Source organism: Chlorocebus sabaeus, chromosome 16 (genome assembly GCF_047675955.1).
Source record: "Chlorocebus sabaeus isolate Y175 chromosome 16, mChlSab1.0.hap1, whole genome shotgun sequence".
Classification (NCBI taxonomy): domain Eukaryota; kingdom Metazoa; phylum Chordata; class Mammalia; order Primates; family Cercopithecidae; genus Chlorocebus; species Chlorocebus sabaeus.
Genome location: NC_132919.1, coordinates 71,768,658 through 71,783,432, shown reverse-complemented (window position 1 = coordinate 71,783,432; position 14,775 = coordinate 71,768,658). Strand labels below are relative to the sequence as shown.

General features: G+C 52.8%; 1 protein-coding gene and 1 long non-coding RNA gene across 3 annotated transcripts; one reads left to right on the top strand and one right to left on the bottom strand.

Moving 5' to 3' along the window:
• Window positions 1-2,458: 2,458 nt before the first annotated feature.
• On the bottom strand, window positions 2,459-8,735 carry ORMDL3 (ORMDL sphingolipid biosynthesis regulator 3). Of its 2 annotated transcripts, none has more exons than XM_008012830.3 (4): window positions 8,608-8,735; window positions 5,418-5,608; window positions 4,525-4,676; window positions 2,459-4,098 (listed from the first exon to the last, which is right to left on the bottom strand). In XM_008012830.3, exons 2-4 carry the CDS (start codon window positions 5,589-5,591, stop codon window positions 3,963-3,965), a joined length of 462 nt encoding a protein of 153 aa, XP_008011021.1. In that variant the 5' UTR covers window positions 5,592-5,608; window positions 8,608-8,735; the 3' UTR covers window positions 2,459-3,962. The 2 variants fall into 2 exon arrangements, with proteins under 2 accessions (XP_008011021.1, XP_008011020.1); XM_008012829.3 differs by having other exon boundaries at window positions 5,418-5,613; window positions 8,608-8,725.
• An 86-nt stretch (window positions 8,736-8,821) lies between these two features.
• Window positions 8,822-12,595, top strand: LOC119622194 (uncharacterized). Its single transcript, XR_005238839.2, has 2 exons — window positions 8,822-8,933; window positions 10,218-12,595. It is a non-coding gene; the product is annotated as an uncharacterized lncRNA (long non-coding RNA).
• Window positions 12,596-14,775: the final 2,180 nt, after the last annotated feature.

Below are 14,775 nucleotides of genomic sequence, written 5' to 3'. Positions count from 1 at the left end.
GATGGGTGCCTCCCTACCAACAATTTCCCAATGAGGTGGTGGTAAGTTGGCCTCAGAAGAAACAAAAGCTTCCTGGGATCCACTTCCCCATCCTACCTTTGGTCACCTTCCCCTACATCCCTTCTGCCTGTTCCAGGCACTTATCCACTCAATGCTTCCTTCTCTGTCTCTGCCCTCATCATGGTGGTTGCCTCTCAATTCACCACCACCCTGGGAATTCCAGGTGTCTGGAAAGACAGTGCCCGGGAACCACAGGCCCATCTCAAGTGGTACCCACCTCCTCTCTGACCTCAGCTGTTCACCAGAAATGGAAGTTGTGAGAATCCCCGCTGCAGATCTCTGCACAGTTCCTGGCCTCTGAATCTCAGGAAGCTAAAATAATGAAATTGAAAGTAGTCCAGGTGTGGAACTTCCTGGACGGGTGGGTAGGGCTGGGTGCCTCACCTCCCAAGCCTTTAGATAAGCCATGTTATAACTAAGCTGGAGGCAGATAAGGCCAGAACCACTTCTTGGACCCAAGCAGTGCGTAGGAGATCCTGATATGTATTCTAGGTGAGTTTGGGCCAGACAATGGTGCACACCACGGCGCCCTGGGCCATGCAATTCAGTGTTTGGAATAGAGAAATGGAATATGAGTAGGTATCAAGTGCCAGCAGGCAATGGCTATGTCTGTGCCAGGGACATGAGGACTGTAACCCAGCAGAACCAGCTGCCCAAATGCCATGCGATGGTCAACACTGAAGACCCAGGACAACAGCAGCTAACACCTGGAGGGAACAGGGTGGGCCTGTAAGGAGCACTCAGCCTCCCTCCCCATCCATGCTCCTGTGTACACTCTCAAGGAGATGCTGCTCTTCCTTATCTGGATGCCACCCAGCTTCTCCACCTACCTCCTTCTCCAGGGAGAGGCCTCTGGCCTCACCCGTGTCCTCTCTCAGAGATAACCACCCTGGTGAGCCCAGCCTGTCTTCCGGCCTCTGCATGCCTCAGTTCTGAAAGAACATTTGAAGGGATGACAGAGGCCAGGCGCAGTGGCTCACACCTGTAATCCCAACATTTTGGGAGGCCGAGGCGGGCAGATCACTTGAGGCCAGGAGTCAAGACCAGCCTGGCCAACATGGCGAAACCCCGTCTCTACCAAAAAAAAAAAAAAAAAAAAAAAATTAGCCGGTTGTTGTGGCACACACCTGTAATCCCAGCTACTCGGGAGGCTGAGGCAGGAGAATCGCTTGAACCCGGGAAGCGGAGGTTGCAGTGAGCCAAGATGGTGCCACTGCACTCCAGTCTAGGTGACAGAGCAAGACTCAGTCTCAAATAAATAAATAAATAAATAAATAAATAAATGACAGTGGTGGTAGTAACAATAATAATAATATGGCTACCATATATTATTTACTATATGCCAGGCACAGTACTAATGCTCACAACAGCCCTAGAAGGCATTATCCTTACACAACAGTGGAAGAAACTGAAGCTCAGAGAAGTTGACACAGCAACATGGCTAACAAGTGGCAAAGCTGGGATTCGAACCCAGATTGTTGTTGATGTTCCCCAGCACCTCACCCTGACTGTACTCTTGCAGGCTGGTGAAAGCAACCAGGGCACCCCTACTCCCAGGAATGAGAGCAGTGGCTATATTTATCTTTCCAACAATGTGTGGGCTCTACTGGGAGAGGGCCCGTGGCTGGACTTGAGCAAATATCCCACATCCCTGACACTCACTCCAAGGGTGCTGTGATGGCAGACCAGGGCCAGAGACCCCAGGCTGCTGGGGGCAGCCCCTCCCTTCTATCTGGGACTTTGTGCCTCTCCTGAGAATAGCAGCTCATACTGCGCAGAACACGCTGGAAGGTCAGTGCCCTCGTGAAATAAGGATTCCTTGCTATAGGACTCCTCTCTCCTAGCCATGGTGGCCTCAGAAAGTCCCCAGAACCTCTTCCCCTGCCACTCAGGCTTATGGTGGGAGCAGGAAGTATGAAAAGTCCCCTCCACTGAAAGGCCAGAAGGAAACGCAGCGCTCCCAGGGGAGAGGTGACTGGGGAAAGGCCTTGGGGAAAGAAGTGAGAAACTGGAGAAGGGCTGGGGATTTACTGGGAAGGACTGGGCACCGCTTGGGACCCTTGCTCCATGTATAAACGATTGCTGGACTGCCCCCGTCCCTGGCCATGGCACAGGTCACCCCAACCTGTGGGGCCAAGGCACAAGACCAGTCAGAGAACAGCCACGCAAAAGCACAGAGAATTTTGCTCTCTGACTACTGCTGCTGTCGCCGCCAGTTCCCTCACAGCCCCCTTGGGGGATTTCCCTGCTGAAGCCAGCAGAAAGCCCAGCAGTCCCAGCGCCCCTCCCGCCACCGTCAGAGCTGCACTGATACCCCACCAGCACCTCAGCCGGAGCTGTGCCCACACCCCTGCCCCCTCCCCTCAGCCTTCCAGGAAGCAGAGGCCAGACACAGGGAAACAGGAACATGTTGCCCTTTTATTTGCGTTTCTCAGAATACTGTACAAAGGGAGTAAAAATCCTATTCACACTTTGCTTAGAAAGATTTTAAGGTGAAAGTTCCCTATGATACATGGGGTGGGAGATGCAGGGCCAGGAGGCAGAAAACAGGCCCAGTGACTTCTCCTGCTCCCTCAGGCCCCTGGAAGAGGACACAGGGACCCACGCCTTTTCAAAATTAACACTGTCCCTAGTCAAACTGGGGAGGGAGGAGGCCCCGGCCCAGGTTCAGGCTCCCAGCCTCACTTTCTTCTCTGCAGGCTGAGACAGTGCCTACAGGCCACGCCTTGCTCCTTCCCCTGTGCTGCTTGAGCAGGGATCCTACAGGACTCTCACCACCGACCCCACGTGGGGTGGCCTCACAGTGCCACATGTGCCTGCCACATAAGAGGCCCTGCCCAGTACCAGTCTGCATGAGGAAGCTAAGGGGTGAGGGCCTGCAGAGGACCACAGCATCCATTGTTTCTGTCACAGCTTCCCCATACCCCTGCGGGAGTCAGGGCCAAGTTGGACCTGTGCTTACAATGACTCATGGGCCTTTTCCCCACCTGTCCACCCAACAGCCAACCCAGGAGTTAAGCCCACAGCAGCCTCCCTCCCCTATTACTATCACATTCTGTGGGTAAATCAACCCTCCAAGCCTGCTTCCCTCCCTGCCCACATCCCAAAGGAGACTGGCTCTAGCTTGTGTCCCTACCCCTCCCTCCCTTACACCAGTCCTCTGCTGCTACGTGGCCCCATTCTTCTAAGTCTCGACTCACTAACCCCCTACAGCTCCCCAACCTCCACCAGGCCAGGATGGCAGCAATCCTGGCCCCTCACCTCTGGGACCAAGCCATCCACACTCCACCCCATCTCCCCCCACCTGACCCTCCCCACTCCCACCCAGGGCCCCAGGTGAGCTGCAGGGAAGCTGCCAAAAGCCTGAGACTTGCATCAGACAGCTCTCTACCCAGAAGGGCAAGGCCCCATCCCACACTTGCTTCCATACACAAAAGCACACACTGCGTGTCATCGAAAAAACCTAGGAATCACAGTGACACAATCCAGAAGCCATACCGCCCTCTGCTCCCTCCACAGGGGTTAAAGTGCTTTGGCTGCCTGAGGGCAAACAAGTGAGCAGGGGTTTTTCCCCTGGCCTCCTGTCCCAACTGCGTGGTCCATGTTCAGCCCAGGAGCCAAGCCCATTCCATGACCACCTCCATGGAGTCTCTATTCAAAAAGCAAAAGGAAAAGATCAAAAACTTCAGAAAAAGTCAGAGCCCGGGGGGCCTACCCCAACCCCACTACAAGCTACTCCAAGTTGGCTACTGGGGGAAGCGAGGGGGGAAACTAGGCCCAGAGGCTCAACCCCCATCTCTGGCAGTGTCCAGAGGCTTCTTCTTTCTGTCTTCAGTGTCGCAGCACATGCCTTTTACCCTACCCCTCCCCTGCCATCCTGGGCAGGGGAAGGGGCTGCACCCTCAGTACTTATTGATTCCAAAAATCCGGACTCCGTGGAGCTGGGGCAGCTTGGGGATGAGCACGCTCATCAGAGACACAGTGTTGAGGACGAAATGGATCTGGTCGTACTTAGTGTAGAAGCTGGTGAGGAAGTACCTGGGAGGGGAAGGGTGAGGAGAGAGATAAAAGACTGTTGGGAGGACCCCTTCCTCCCTCACTTCCTGCGTAGGGAAAGGCAGAATCCTGACGGCTAAGGAGTGACAGAAGAGGTCCCCAGACCAGAGTAAGAAGCAAGAGCTCTCAGGCTAAAGAGGCCCCTCCCGGCCCAGCGCCGCCCCCACCTCCCAACTTCACCCCAAGCCTGTGGGCCTATCTCACTAGCAGAAAGAAAGCTCCAATGGAGGAAAGACGAGGCCAGGGAGACCCAAAGCCTGAGCTCAGTCTAAGACCCAGTAATATTCCAACTTCCTCTGTTCATCCCTACACCAGGAGCCACAGCAGGGTTAATAAGCATGACTGGGCCCTGGGGTCCTCCAGGCCTTGCCCTGCCTGCTGGTGTCTTCCTGTAGCCCAGGCACTCACAACACGATGGGTGTGATGGTCAAGAACTTCCGAGAGGCCGTGAACTGGACCCCATAGTCCATTTGCTCCCAGTGGGTTAGCAGCCTCGCCTTGCCCTGGTCCGGGGTCTCAAAGGGTGTCCCCTTCACCGTGTGCAGGAAGATATACATGCCCTGGAGAACGAGGTCTTTGTTACACGATACAAACGGGAAAAGGCCCCCCTGCCCAGCTCCTCCACCCAGTCACAGACAGAAGTAACTCCCAGTGATCTGGAGCCTCCCTCTGCTGGGCAAGGGGATATGGGCTGGAGGTCAGGAAGGAGAAGCTGGGAGCCTGGCAGGAGAAGAACAAGGGGACTCCCTGGGGGACAGGCTAGGCCTGGCATGAGAATGCGTAGCCACGAGACAGGCACCGAGATGCTGCCCCTCCAGGCCACTCATAGCCCCCTGTGCCTGCTGGGAGGAGGCAAGCGGATGGGACTAAGCCCTGCTTACGCTCCAAAGAGGGCAAGGTAGCAAGTGGTGAGGGAGCAGAGAAGGGCAAGAGTAGAAGATGGTTCAAGAAGCTAACTTGAGAAAGGGGTATTTCTGTACCAGCCTAGGCACCAGGACTCCCAGGTCCTGGGCACTCTCTGGAGTCCTTTGTTTAGCTCTCAGGGGCACATCTTCCAGGCCCACAGCCACCCCACCCAAGAGATGTGGAAAAATCTGCAGATTTGATTCCTATCATAGTACACAGGGCAGGAACCCAGAAGGGGGAGCAAGGCAGAGAGATAAGGACTAGGCCTGGGCTCTGGAGGCAGACGCCAGTACGTCACCCTGACATCTGGGCCAGGCCCCACAGGCTCCTCCTATCCCTCAGCCCTGCCAAAGAGCAGCCCAGAGGGCAGGAGCAGGCAGCAGGCAGGCTCTCACCATGTTGTGGATGAGGTTGGTGAGGGTCCAGACGACAGGCACACTCACGAAGGGGATGCTCAGCAGCACGACGTGGAGGAGACCGATGGCCAGCACGTAGGAGAGCCAGATGCCGCGGCTGTTCATCACCCGCGTGTTGGGGTTCACCTCGCTGTGCGCTGTGCCCACATTCATCCTGCTGCCCCTCTCCACTGTTCTGCAAACAAGCAGCACAGGTCAGACAGGTCACACTGCTTTCCCTGCACCCTCTCACCCTCGGATCCCACTGGGAGGCAGGCTCTTCTTTCCCTGAGAACTCCAGGCAGTTCCACTCTTTTGACTCTCAAGCATGGAAGGTGGAGAAAGTCCATGTGGACTTAGCTCTACTCATTTCCTGCTGCTGGGCTGGGATAAACAGCAGGCTGCCCCACGCATTATCCCACTGGGACAGGGCCCCGGCAGGGCATCGAAGGACAGGTCATCAAGAGGCATGCAGCCCCAGAGCAGAGAAGTCAAGGCCCATCCCCCAGCCTCACCCCTTATGGCACTTCCATGAGGACCCTCTGCCGACAAAGCCCCAGAGACAGAATTCTCACTCAGCATAACCCCTGCTGGACTGTGTCTCACTGAGGGCCTGATGTGGGACATCCACTCTTAAGCCCTTCCCATCAGGAGGGAAAGAAGTGAGGCCTGTGGGTACAGGCAGCAGTGGATGAACTATTTTGAGTCACTGCATCCACTTACCTCCTCTAATTTTTTCAATTCTGGATCTCCCCAAACCCCAACTTAGGAGGACTGATCAGGTAGAAAGAGGGAAGTGGGGAGGGAGGAAGATAGGAGAAAACAACAGACCAGGGACAACCTTTGCCCAGACCTGGAAGGCACCCCTCCTGGGTGACACAAAACAACCCATCTGGATGTTTTCTCCATTTGGCAGCCACTCAGGCCAACCCTTGTGGTGCCACCCACTCCACTGCCAAACCACCAGGGCCCTTTTCCCCACAAGAGAGGCAAGGATAGAGAATGTGGCCAACACCTATAACTCCCACAGAGAGCTGGAACCCACATCAACATATGTCTCCCAAGGGCACAGACTCGAACCTGTGGTCTTCCTCCTGGCCCCGTTCTTCTCTGTCCTGCCCATCCTCACCTCAATCTCCCCTCTCAGCACCTGTTTCCAGGTGTACGTTAGCACCATGCCTTCCCCTGCCCAGCACCAACGGTAGGAGTCCTGCAGCAGGAGGAACCAGGAGGTGGCCGCAACCCACAGTGAGCAGAGGGAAGTAGAGAAGGAAGGGGTGGAATGATCTGCCCCTTGTCCAGAGCTTGGCTGTCCCCAGATCCCTGAGGGCCCTGTGACCAGGAGAAAGCGCAGACAGACGGCACCTGTGTACTGGCTCACCTCCCTATCTGAGGTAGGGTCCTGCTTGCTAAAGACCATAAGATCATCACCACATTAACAGCCCCATATTTCCTGGGAATGCAGAGAAGAGTCCCAGATAGAGATATTCTAGAAGTACCCAGAAGGCCACCTGCCTCACGCCCCTGCAGCAACCCCCTCAGACCCAAATGCTATCTACCTCTGACTAGGAACTAGCCAAACCTGCACAGGAGCCTGAATCCTCAGGGGCCAGTTCTTTACTTCCAGGATAAGAGGAGCAAGTTTCCTCTTCTCAGACAGCTCCTACGCAAAAGCCTCCACCTGAGACAAGAGGGTGGCATGTGGCTGAGAAGTGAGGGCTCTGAAGGACTTACCTCTAAGGAGAGGGAAACAGCATCCCAAGTCTGACCTGAAACCGCCACCCCATCACCTCTCTGTAATCCGCACCTACAGAGGTGCTGGTGTAGAAAGCCCACTAACCCTTCCTAGTAGTTGTCCAAGAGTGCCAAAAGCCTCGTGGAATCCCAGACCACAGGACCCCATACCCCTTTCTGGCTTTCACAGGGCAGCCAACAAAACTCGATGAGCCTAGGAAAAGACTAGACCTAGGTCCCAGCCGACACCCTCGGAAGCTTCTTCCTGAAGCCTAAACACTAGGTACCCTGAGAGCAGGAAACCACCAGACACCCCTGAAAAAGAAGAGATCAATAAACTAACAAAAAGACTGGCAGCCAGCAAACACTCTTGAGACTTTCCTGTGACTATGGGCACATATCACTTCCATTAGTAAACCAACCAACCGACCCCTCCCCTAGATGGGGAGAAACAGAGAGAAGAGGCTGGCACAGGTCGACTAGGTCTACAGGAGCTGAGCTAAAAACTTCTGCTGCCACAGCTGGCAGGTGGCTGCTTAGTGCCGGGCCCTGATGTGGTTTCATAACCTGCCTCAAACCAGAGCCTGCAGCAACTCTGTTCTGTTAACCACGTTTTTGCTGGTAGCTCTTTCCCCCTTCTTCCCTCCCCACCCCCTTGGCTCCACGCACAAATATTCGGGCCCAGCCAGTATGCCAGACACTCAAGCCAAGGCTGAGCACCACCAGGGCAGTCACCAGGTGAGCCCTTCCCATTCCCTCCTCCAGGAAGGAGCAGCCCTCACAACAGCAAACCCCCTGTCTTGGAAGAGGAGCACAAAACATCCGGGCCTGGATGGGGACCTCAAAGGGGAGTCCGTGGCAGCACGTCACGATGCCACTTCCATTCCGCCCACCCCCAAGCTGCAGGACCACAGCTGATCACCTCTCAACTTTGGCCCAGCCACCCCGACTGGGGGAGGGCGGTGGGAGCGGAAAGCGAGTGCCCAGGCGAACCCGCAGTAAGTAGAGGAGAGGAGGAACGAAGAGACGGAGTCCACATTGTTGTTGGGGTTTTCTGAGTGAGACCTCGGGCGCGAGGCCGGGGGGAGGGGTCCCACTCTGTTGCCCAGTCTGGGTCCTGGAACTCGGAATCCGGCCCGGTCCAGGACCCCACAGCCATCTCCACGCGTTCACCCAGCCCTGGAGGCAGCCAAACGTTTATCCCAGAAGCCCAGCCGCTCCTCGCCTCCCAACCCTTGCCGAGGCGCTCCTCCCGACGTTCCACCCCCGGCCTCCAGCTCGCACTTTATTCCTTGGCCACCTCCCCAGCCGCTGCACCCCCTCGGCTGATGCACTCCCTCCACCCCCCACTCCCTCTGCCCCCGTCTATCCAGCCCGGGGCGCCTCCCTAGCAGCTCCTACCTTCCCTCCCGCCCCTCCCCTAGCCCTGGGGCCTCCCGGTTCCGTCTGGGCTCACCGTGCGGGGCCGGATATCGAGGGGCCGGGAACGGTTCCCGGGAGCGGGGTCCGCTGCTGCTCCAGCAGCTGTAACAACCCGCGGCGGCAGCCTCCCCGCTGGCAGCTCCGGCCGAATCAGCGCTCCGCGCCGGGCCCCGCGACGTCACCGCCCCGCGCCGGCACGCCCGACGCCTCCTGGGAGTTGTAGTTCTCCGCTGGTTCCCAGCCGGCCAGCCCGACGCTCCTGGGAGTTGTAGTTTTTCCTGGGCTCCGTTCCCGGACTCTCTGGGGACGCGCGGTTGGAAGTTGCACCGTGACGTGGTCAGATCGGATGATAGAATTTTGGTGCGTAACAATTCCAACTTTTGTTCCTGTGCCCTTCAAGTGTATTTTATCCGTTCCCCAGTTTTGCAGATGAGGAGACTCGGACTTGTAAGTAACTTGCTGTAGGTCTTTGCTGGGTCCCAGACTGGATCGAAACCCAGATATTCTTACCGCAAGTGCAGGGTTTTTCCACTGCACCTGGCTGCCTCCACCCTGGCCCCAGATTGGCTCCTCCAGAAACAGACTAGCCTGGCCCTTTGCCCTGCTGGGCGCTCCTGGGAGCGCGCTTTTCACAACATTGGCTAGGGTGAGGGTCTGGAGGGCCCAGAACGGAGCCTGTCTTCTCCTTCTCAGTCACTCTTGGCCCAGGCTGCCCCGGACCAGGCCACTTCCTTGGCCTCCCCGCACCTGACGTGAGAAGAGGCCACGTATCATAGATTCCTTGATCAGTAGTAAGGAGCCTGAGTTTCTGTCTCAGGTCAGCTTGTGTGGCTTTGAATGAGAGGTTCTGGTCTACAGTTTTCACATCTGCATCGTCTAAAGGCAAGGGCACAGACTTTACTGCCTGGTAGACATAGGGCAGGCCCTCCTTTATTGGCAATGTGACCTTGGGCAAATTACTTGTCTTAATCTCCAATTCCACACCTGTGAAACCCCACCTCTAATGTTGTGGGAACCCAAAAAAATGTATGTAAATCACCTGTTGCATTGTATGAATCTACTTAATATTACTTTAGGAGGTTGCTCTTGAGGTCTCCTTGGTGACTCCCATTCTCCATGTCACCAAGAGGCCTTGTCTGAGTAGTTTCAACTCCCTACCCAGCTTCTTTCTAAGTCCACTCTGTGCAGGGCAGGGCTGGAATAGCAAGATCAGATGATGTCATGGCATGCCAACCTGACTCTGAATGGCAGTTCATGGCACCCTGAACTGAAAGTGAGGGAACAGGAAGGAAAAGGCTAGCCCAGGGAAACTGGGGAGCACTTCACTCGGACTCCACCTACCCTTCCTTCCCCAGGGGGCTGCCAGGAAACAGTTGTCACACAGCTGGAGTGGGACCCCCAGAGACACTTGGTGGTCACCAGGCAGGTGGGTATTTGAACCACCCAGAGCAGAACAGGCAGTTTCTTGAATATTTCCAGGGCCAATGGCCCCAAAAGGGCTCATCCCAAGATCGAAATAATCACCCGAGTCTGAAATAGCTCTGCCTGTGTCCTATGGAAGTTTCTCCCGGTTTGTGGAGGTGCCTTTCCTTATAGGCATCTTTCTGCAGACATAAAGCAAACCCAGTGTTGTTCTTTTCACAGAAACCTCCCCTGCATTAAGGCAAGAAAGGTGTCTGTTTTTTTCCGAAGTGAGCCTGCTTGACTCCTTTGATTTTTCTCTGGGATTCTTCATCCTCCATCAAGTTGATCGAGCCCTCTGGATCTTGGTCAGTTTCCTGACATCTCTATGAAGTTCAGTGACCCAGACTGAGTCCACGTCTCAAATGAGGTTCTGACTAATGCAGAGTCTAACAGAAAGATTACTGGACATGTAATGCACTATTAATAACCCCTGTTATCAAGGATTCTTTTTTTTTTTCACAATAGGAATGAACAGAGTTCTGACTCATTCTAGGTTTGTGGTAAATTGCAGATCACTTTCTGCTTTATTTAGCCGGAGTCCCTGTCATCATCTTTCTCCTTCTCTAAATCTGCCCTCATAATTACCATGTCTTCCCCAAACGTTCTTCAACTGTGAATAGCCCTAAGCACTACTCAGAGTGAGTGACAGCTCTCTTATTTGGTGCTGGGGGACACACAAACCCTTGGACAAACAACTGTCACTGTGTGCCAAGAAGCTGAAAAATTCTCCATGCCTCACAGCCATAATTACACTTCTGGTAGCATATTCTAAGGAAGTCATCCCTTGTACAGGAAAAGCTGCAATGTGTCAGGATGTTCATTCCAGCAATATTTATAGTAGTGAAAAACTGAAAGCAACCAAATGCCCAAGAAAAAAATTACAGTATATCCACTGGATGGAATAGTATGAAGCCATTTAGGACAGATTATGAAAACCCTGTGGCAGTATGGGGAAATGTTTGCTAAGTTATATGAAAAAATAAGGACACAAAATAGCATAAGATACATTCCCCAGGAATATAGTCAGCAAAGTCTAGAATGAAGAAAATTAGAACAAATCCTCAATTCCCTTAACAAATAAAATTGGGGCCAGGTATGGTGACTCACGCCTGTAATCCCAGTGCTTTGGGAGGCCAAGGCTTGAGTCCAGGAGTTCAAGACCATCCTGGACAACATGGTAAAACCCCATGTCTACAAAAAATACAAAAATTAGCTGGGCATGGTGGTGTGTCTCTCGTTGCAGCTACTCAGGAGGCTGAGGTGGGAGGATCAGTTGAGCCCGGGAGGTCAAGGCTGCAGTGACCTGTGATTGTGCCACTGCATTCTAGTCTGGGCAAAAGAGTGAGACCCTGTCTCAAAAAAAAAAAAAAAAAAAAGGAATAAAAAAGAGGGGGAGAGACTTACAGATTAAAATAAGTGATATCAACTAAAAGTTTTATTTGGATCCTGATTCAAGCAAACTGACTTTAAAAAAAAAAAAAAAAGGCCGGGCATGGTGGCACATGCCTGTAACCCCAGCACTTTGGGAGGCCAAGGCAGGCGGATCACCTGAGGTCAGGAGTTCGAGACCAGCCTGGCCAACGTGGTGAAACTCCGTCTCTACTACAACTACAAAAATTAGCTGGATGTGGTGGCAGGCGCCTGTAATCCCAGCTACTCGGGAGGCTGAAGCAAGAGAATCACTTGAACCTGAGAGGCAGAGGTTGTAGTGAGCCGAGATTGCACCGTTGGCACTCCAGCCTGGGCGACAGAGCAAGGCTCTGTCTCAAAACAAAAAAAAAGATTTTATTAAGTTATCAGGCAAATTTGAATACTGACAAGGTATTCAATGATATTAAAGAATTCTAAATATTTAGGCATGATATGGAATTGTGGTAAGATTGTTTTCTTAATTTAAAAAAGTCCTCCATGGCCTGGTGCGGTGGCTCACGCCTGTAATCCCAACACTTTGGGAGGCTGAGCCGGGTGGATCACCTGAGGTCAGGAGTTCGAGACCAGCCTGGCCAACATGGCGAAACCCCGCCTTTACTAAAAATACAAAAATTAGCCAGGCATGGTGGCAGGCACCTGTAATCCCAGCTACTTAGGAGGCTGAGGCAGGAGAATCGTTTGAACCTGGGAGGCGGAGGTGGCAGTGAATTGAGATCATGCCATTGCATTCCAGCCTGGGGGACAAGAGCGAGACTTCGTCTCAAAAAAAAAAAAGAAAGAAATCTTGGCCCACACCTGTCATCCCAGCACTTTGGGAGGTGAGGCAGGCGGATCACAAGGTCAGGAGTTTGAGACCAGCCTGGCCAGCATGGTAAAACCGCATCTCTACTAAAAATACAAAAAATTAGTCAGGCATGGTGGCACATGCCTGTAGTCCCAGCTACTCAGGAGGCTGAGGCAGGAGAATTGCTTGAACCTGGGAGGCAGAGGTTGCAGTGAGCCGAGATTATGCCACTGCACTCTGCCTGGGTGACAGAGTGAGACTTTGTCTCAAAAAAAAAAGAAAAAAAAAAAGACCTTCTTTCAGACATACATACTAAAATATCTGTGAATGAAAGATACGGTGATTGCATTTGCTTCAAAATAATCTGGACTGGGAACATTAGGGAAATAATAAGATGGGCCATGAGGTGATAATTATTGAAGCTGTGTGATGAGGACATGAAGTTCCTCATATTATTTTCTCTACTTTTTTTTTTAGACAGAGTCTCACTCTGTCACCCAAGCTGGAGCACAGTGGCACAATCTCGGTGGCTCACTGCAACCTCCGCCTCCCCGGGTGAAGAGATTCTCCTGCCTCAGCCTCCCAAGTAGCTGGGATTACAGGTGCACGCCACTACATCACGGTAATTTTTGTATTTTTAGTTGAGACGGGATTTCACCATGTTGGCCAGGCTGGTTTTGAACTCCTGACCTCAAGTGATCTGCCCACCTTGGCCTCCCAAAGTGCTGGGATTACAGGCATGAGCCACCGTGCCTGGGCTATTTTCTCTACTTTTTTATTTTTAAAACTGTTCATAATAAAAAGTCTAAACCTGCATATACATTAATGATTACGATAAACCAAAATAGAGCAGCACTAGTAACGTCCTGTGGCACCAGACTGCCAGGGTTCAACTCGCAGCTCCTCTAGTTACCAGCTGTGTAACCTTAAGCAAGTTACTGAACCTCTCTGTGCTTCAGTTACCTTGTTGCTAAATGAATTGGCAAGTGACACTGGTGTTTGGAAAAAATAAAGTAAATGAAGATGGTGATGATCATGATAATACCCACCTCATGTTGTGGATATTAAATGGGTCAGTAAATGTGAAATGAAACACTTGAAACAATTCCTGGCACATAATTAAGTGCTCAGTATGTGTTGCCTTTTATTAATTCATTCCATGTTTGAATGATATTTGAGCATCTACTTTACTAGGGTTATGAAAATTCAACAAAATAAAAACAGACCTTGGGCTGGGCACTGTGACTCAAGCCTGTAATCCCAGCACTTTGGGAAGCTGAGGCGGGAGGATAGCTTGAGGCCAGGAGTTCAAGACTAGTCTGAGCAACATAATGAGACCCCACCACCACCACCACCATCTCTATAAAAAATAAAAATAAATTAGCCGGGCATGGTTGTGCGTTCCTGTAGTCCCAGCTACTCAGGAGGCTAAGGCAGGAGGATCGTGTAAGCCCAAGGAGTTCAAGGCTGCAGTGAGCTATGATCTCGCTATTTCACTCCAGCCTGGGCGATACAGCAAGCCCTGTCTCCTAAAACAACAACAGCTGGGCCCGGTGACTCATGCCTGTAATCCCAGCACTTTGGAAGGCCGAGGTAGGTGGATCATCTGAGGTTAGGAGTTCGAGACCAGCCTGGCCAACGTGGTGAAACCCCGTCTCTACTAAAAATGCAAAAATTAGCTGGGCACAGTGGCGTGCCCCTGTAATCCCAGTTACTGGGAAGACTGAGGCGGGAGAATTGCTTGAACCAAGGAGGCGGAGGCTGCAGTGAGCAGAGATCATGCCATTGCACTCCAGCCTGGGCAACAAGAGCGGAACTTTGTCTCAAAAAAAGAAAGAAAGAGAGAGAGAGAGAGAAAGACAACAATAAAAAAACCTTGAATCAGGATGAAGGGATTCAGGGTGATCTTTTTCATTCTCTAGTTTCAAACTTTGCATAATGTGATATTACTTTTAAATTTTTTATGAAAAGTGTTTTAAAACAAAATGAGCCTCTGTCACAGGCTCTCCCTGCCCTCTGGAGCTCCTTAGGCTGCTGAGGTAGACACGTTCCCCAGCCTCAGTGTGCTTTCATCTGGTAATCTGGGAGTGGTGATTGGGCCTCTGCTTGTGAGAGATACACCGTCTAGCGGGGACCGAACGTGTTCCCGGGATGCTGCTGGCCGTGTTTAGAAGCTGAGAGGAGGGGTGTCAGGAACAGAGCCCCCGGCCAGGCGCCATGGCTCACACCTGTAATCCCAGCACTTTGGGAGGCCGAGGCAGACAGATCACGAGGTCAGGAGATCAAGACCATCCTGGCTAATACGGTGAAACCCCATCTCTACTGAAAATACAAAAATTAGCCGGGCATGGTGGTGGGCATCTATAGTCCCAGCTACTCAGGAGGCTGAGGCAGGAGAGTGGCATGAACCCGGGAGGCGGAGCTTGCAGTGAGCCGAGATCTCACCACAGCACTCCAGCCTGGGCGACAGAGCGAGACTCCAGCTCAAAAAAAAAAAAAAAAAAAGAAACAGAGCCCCTTCCC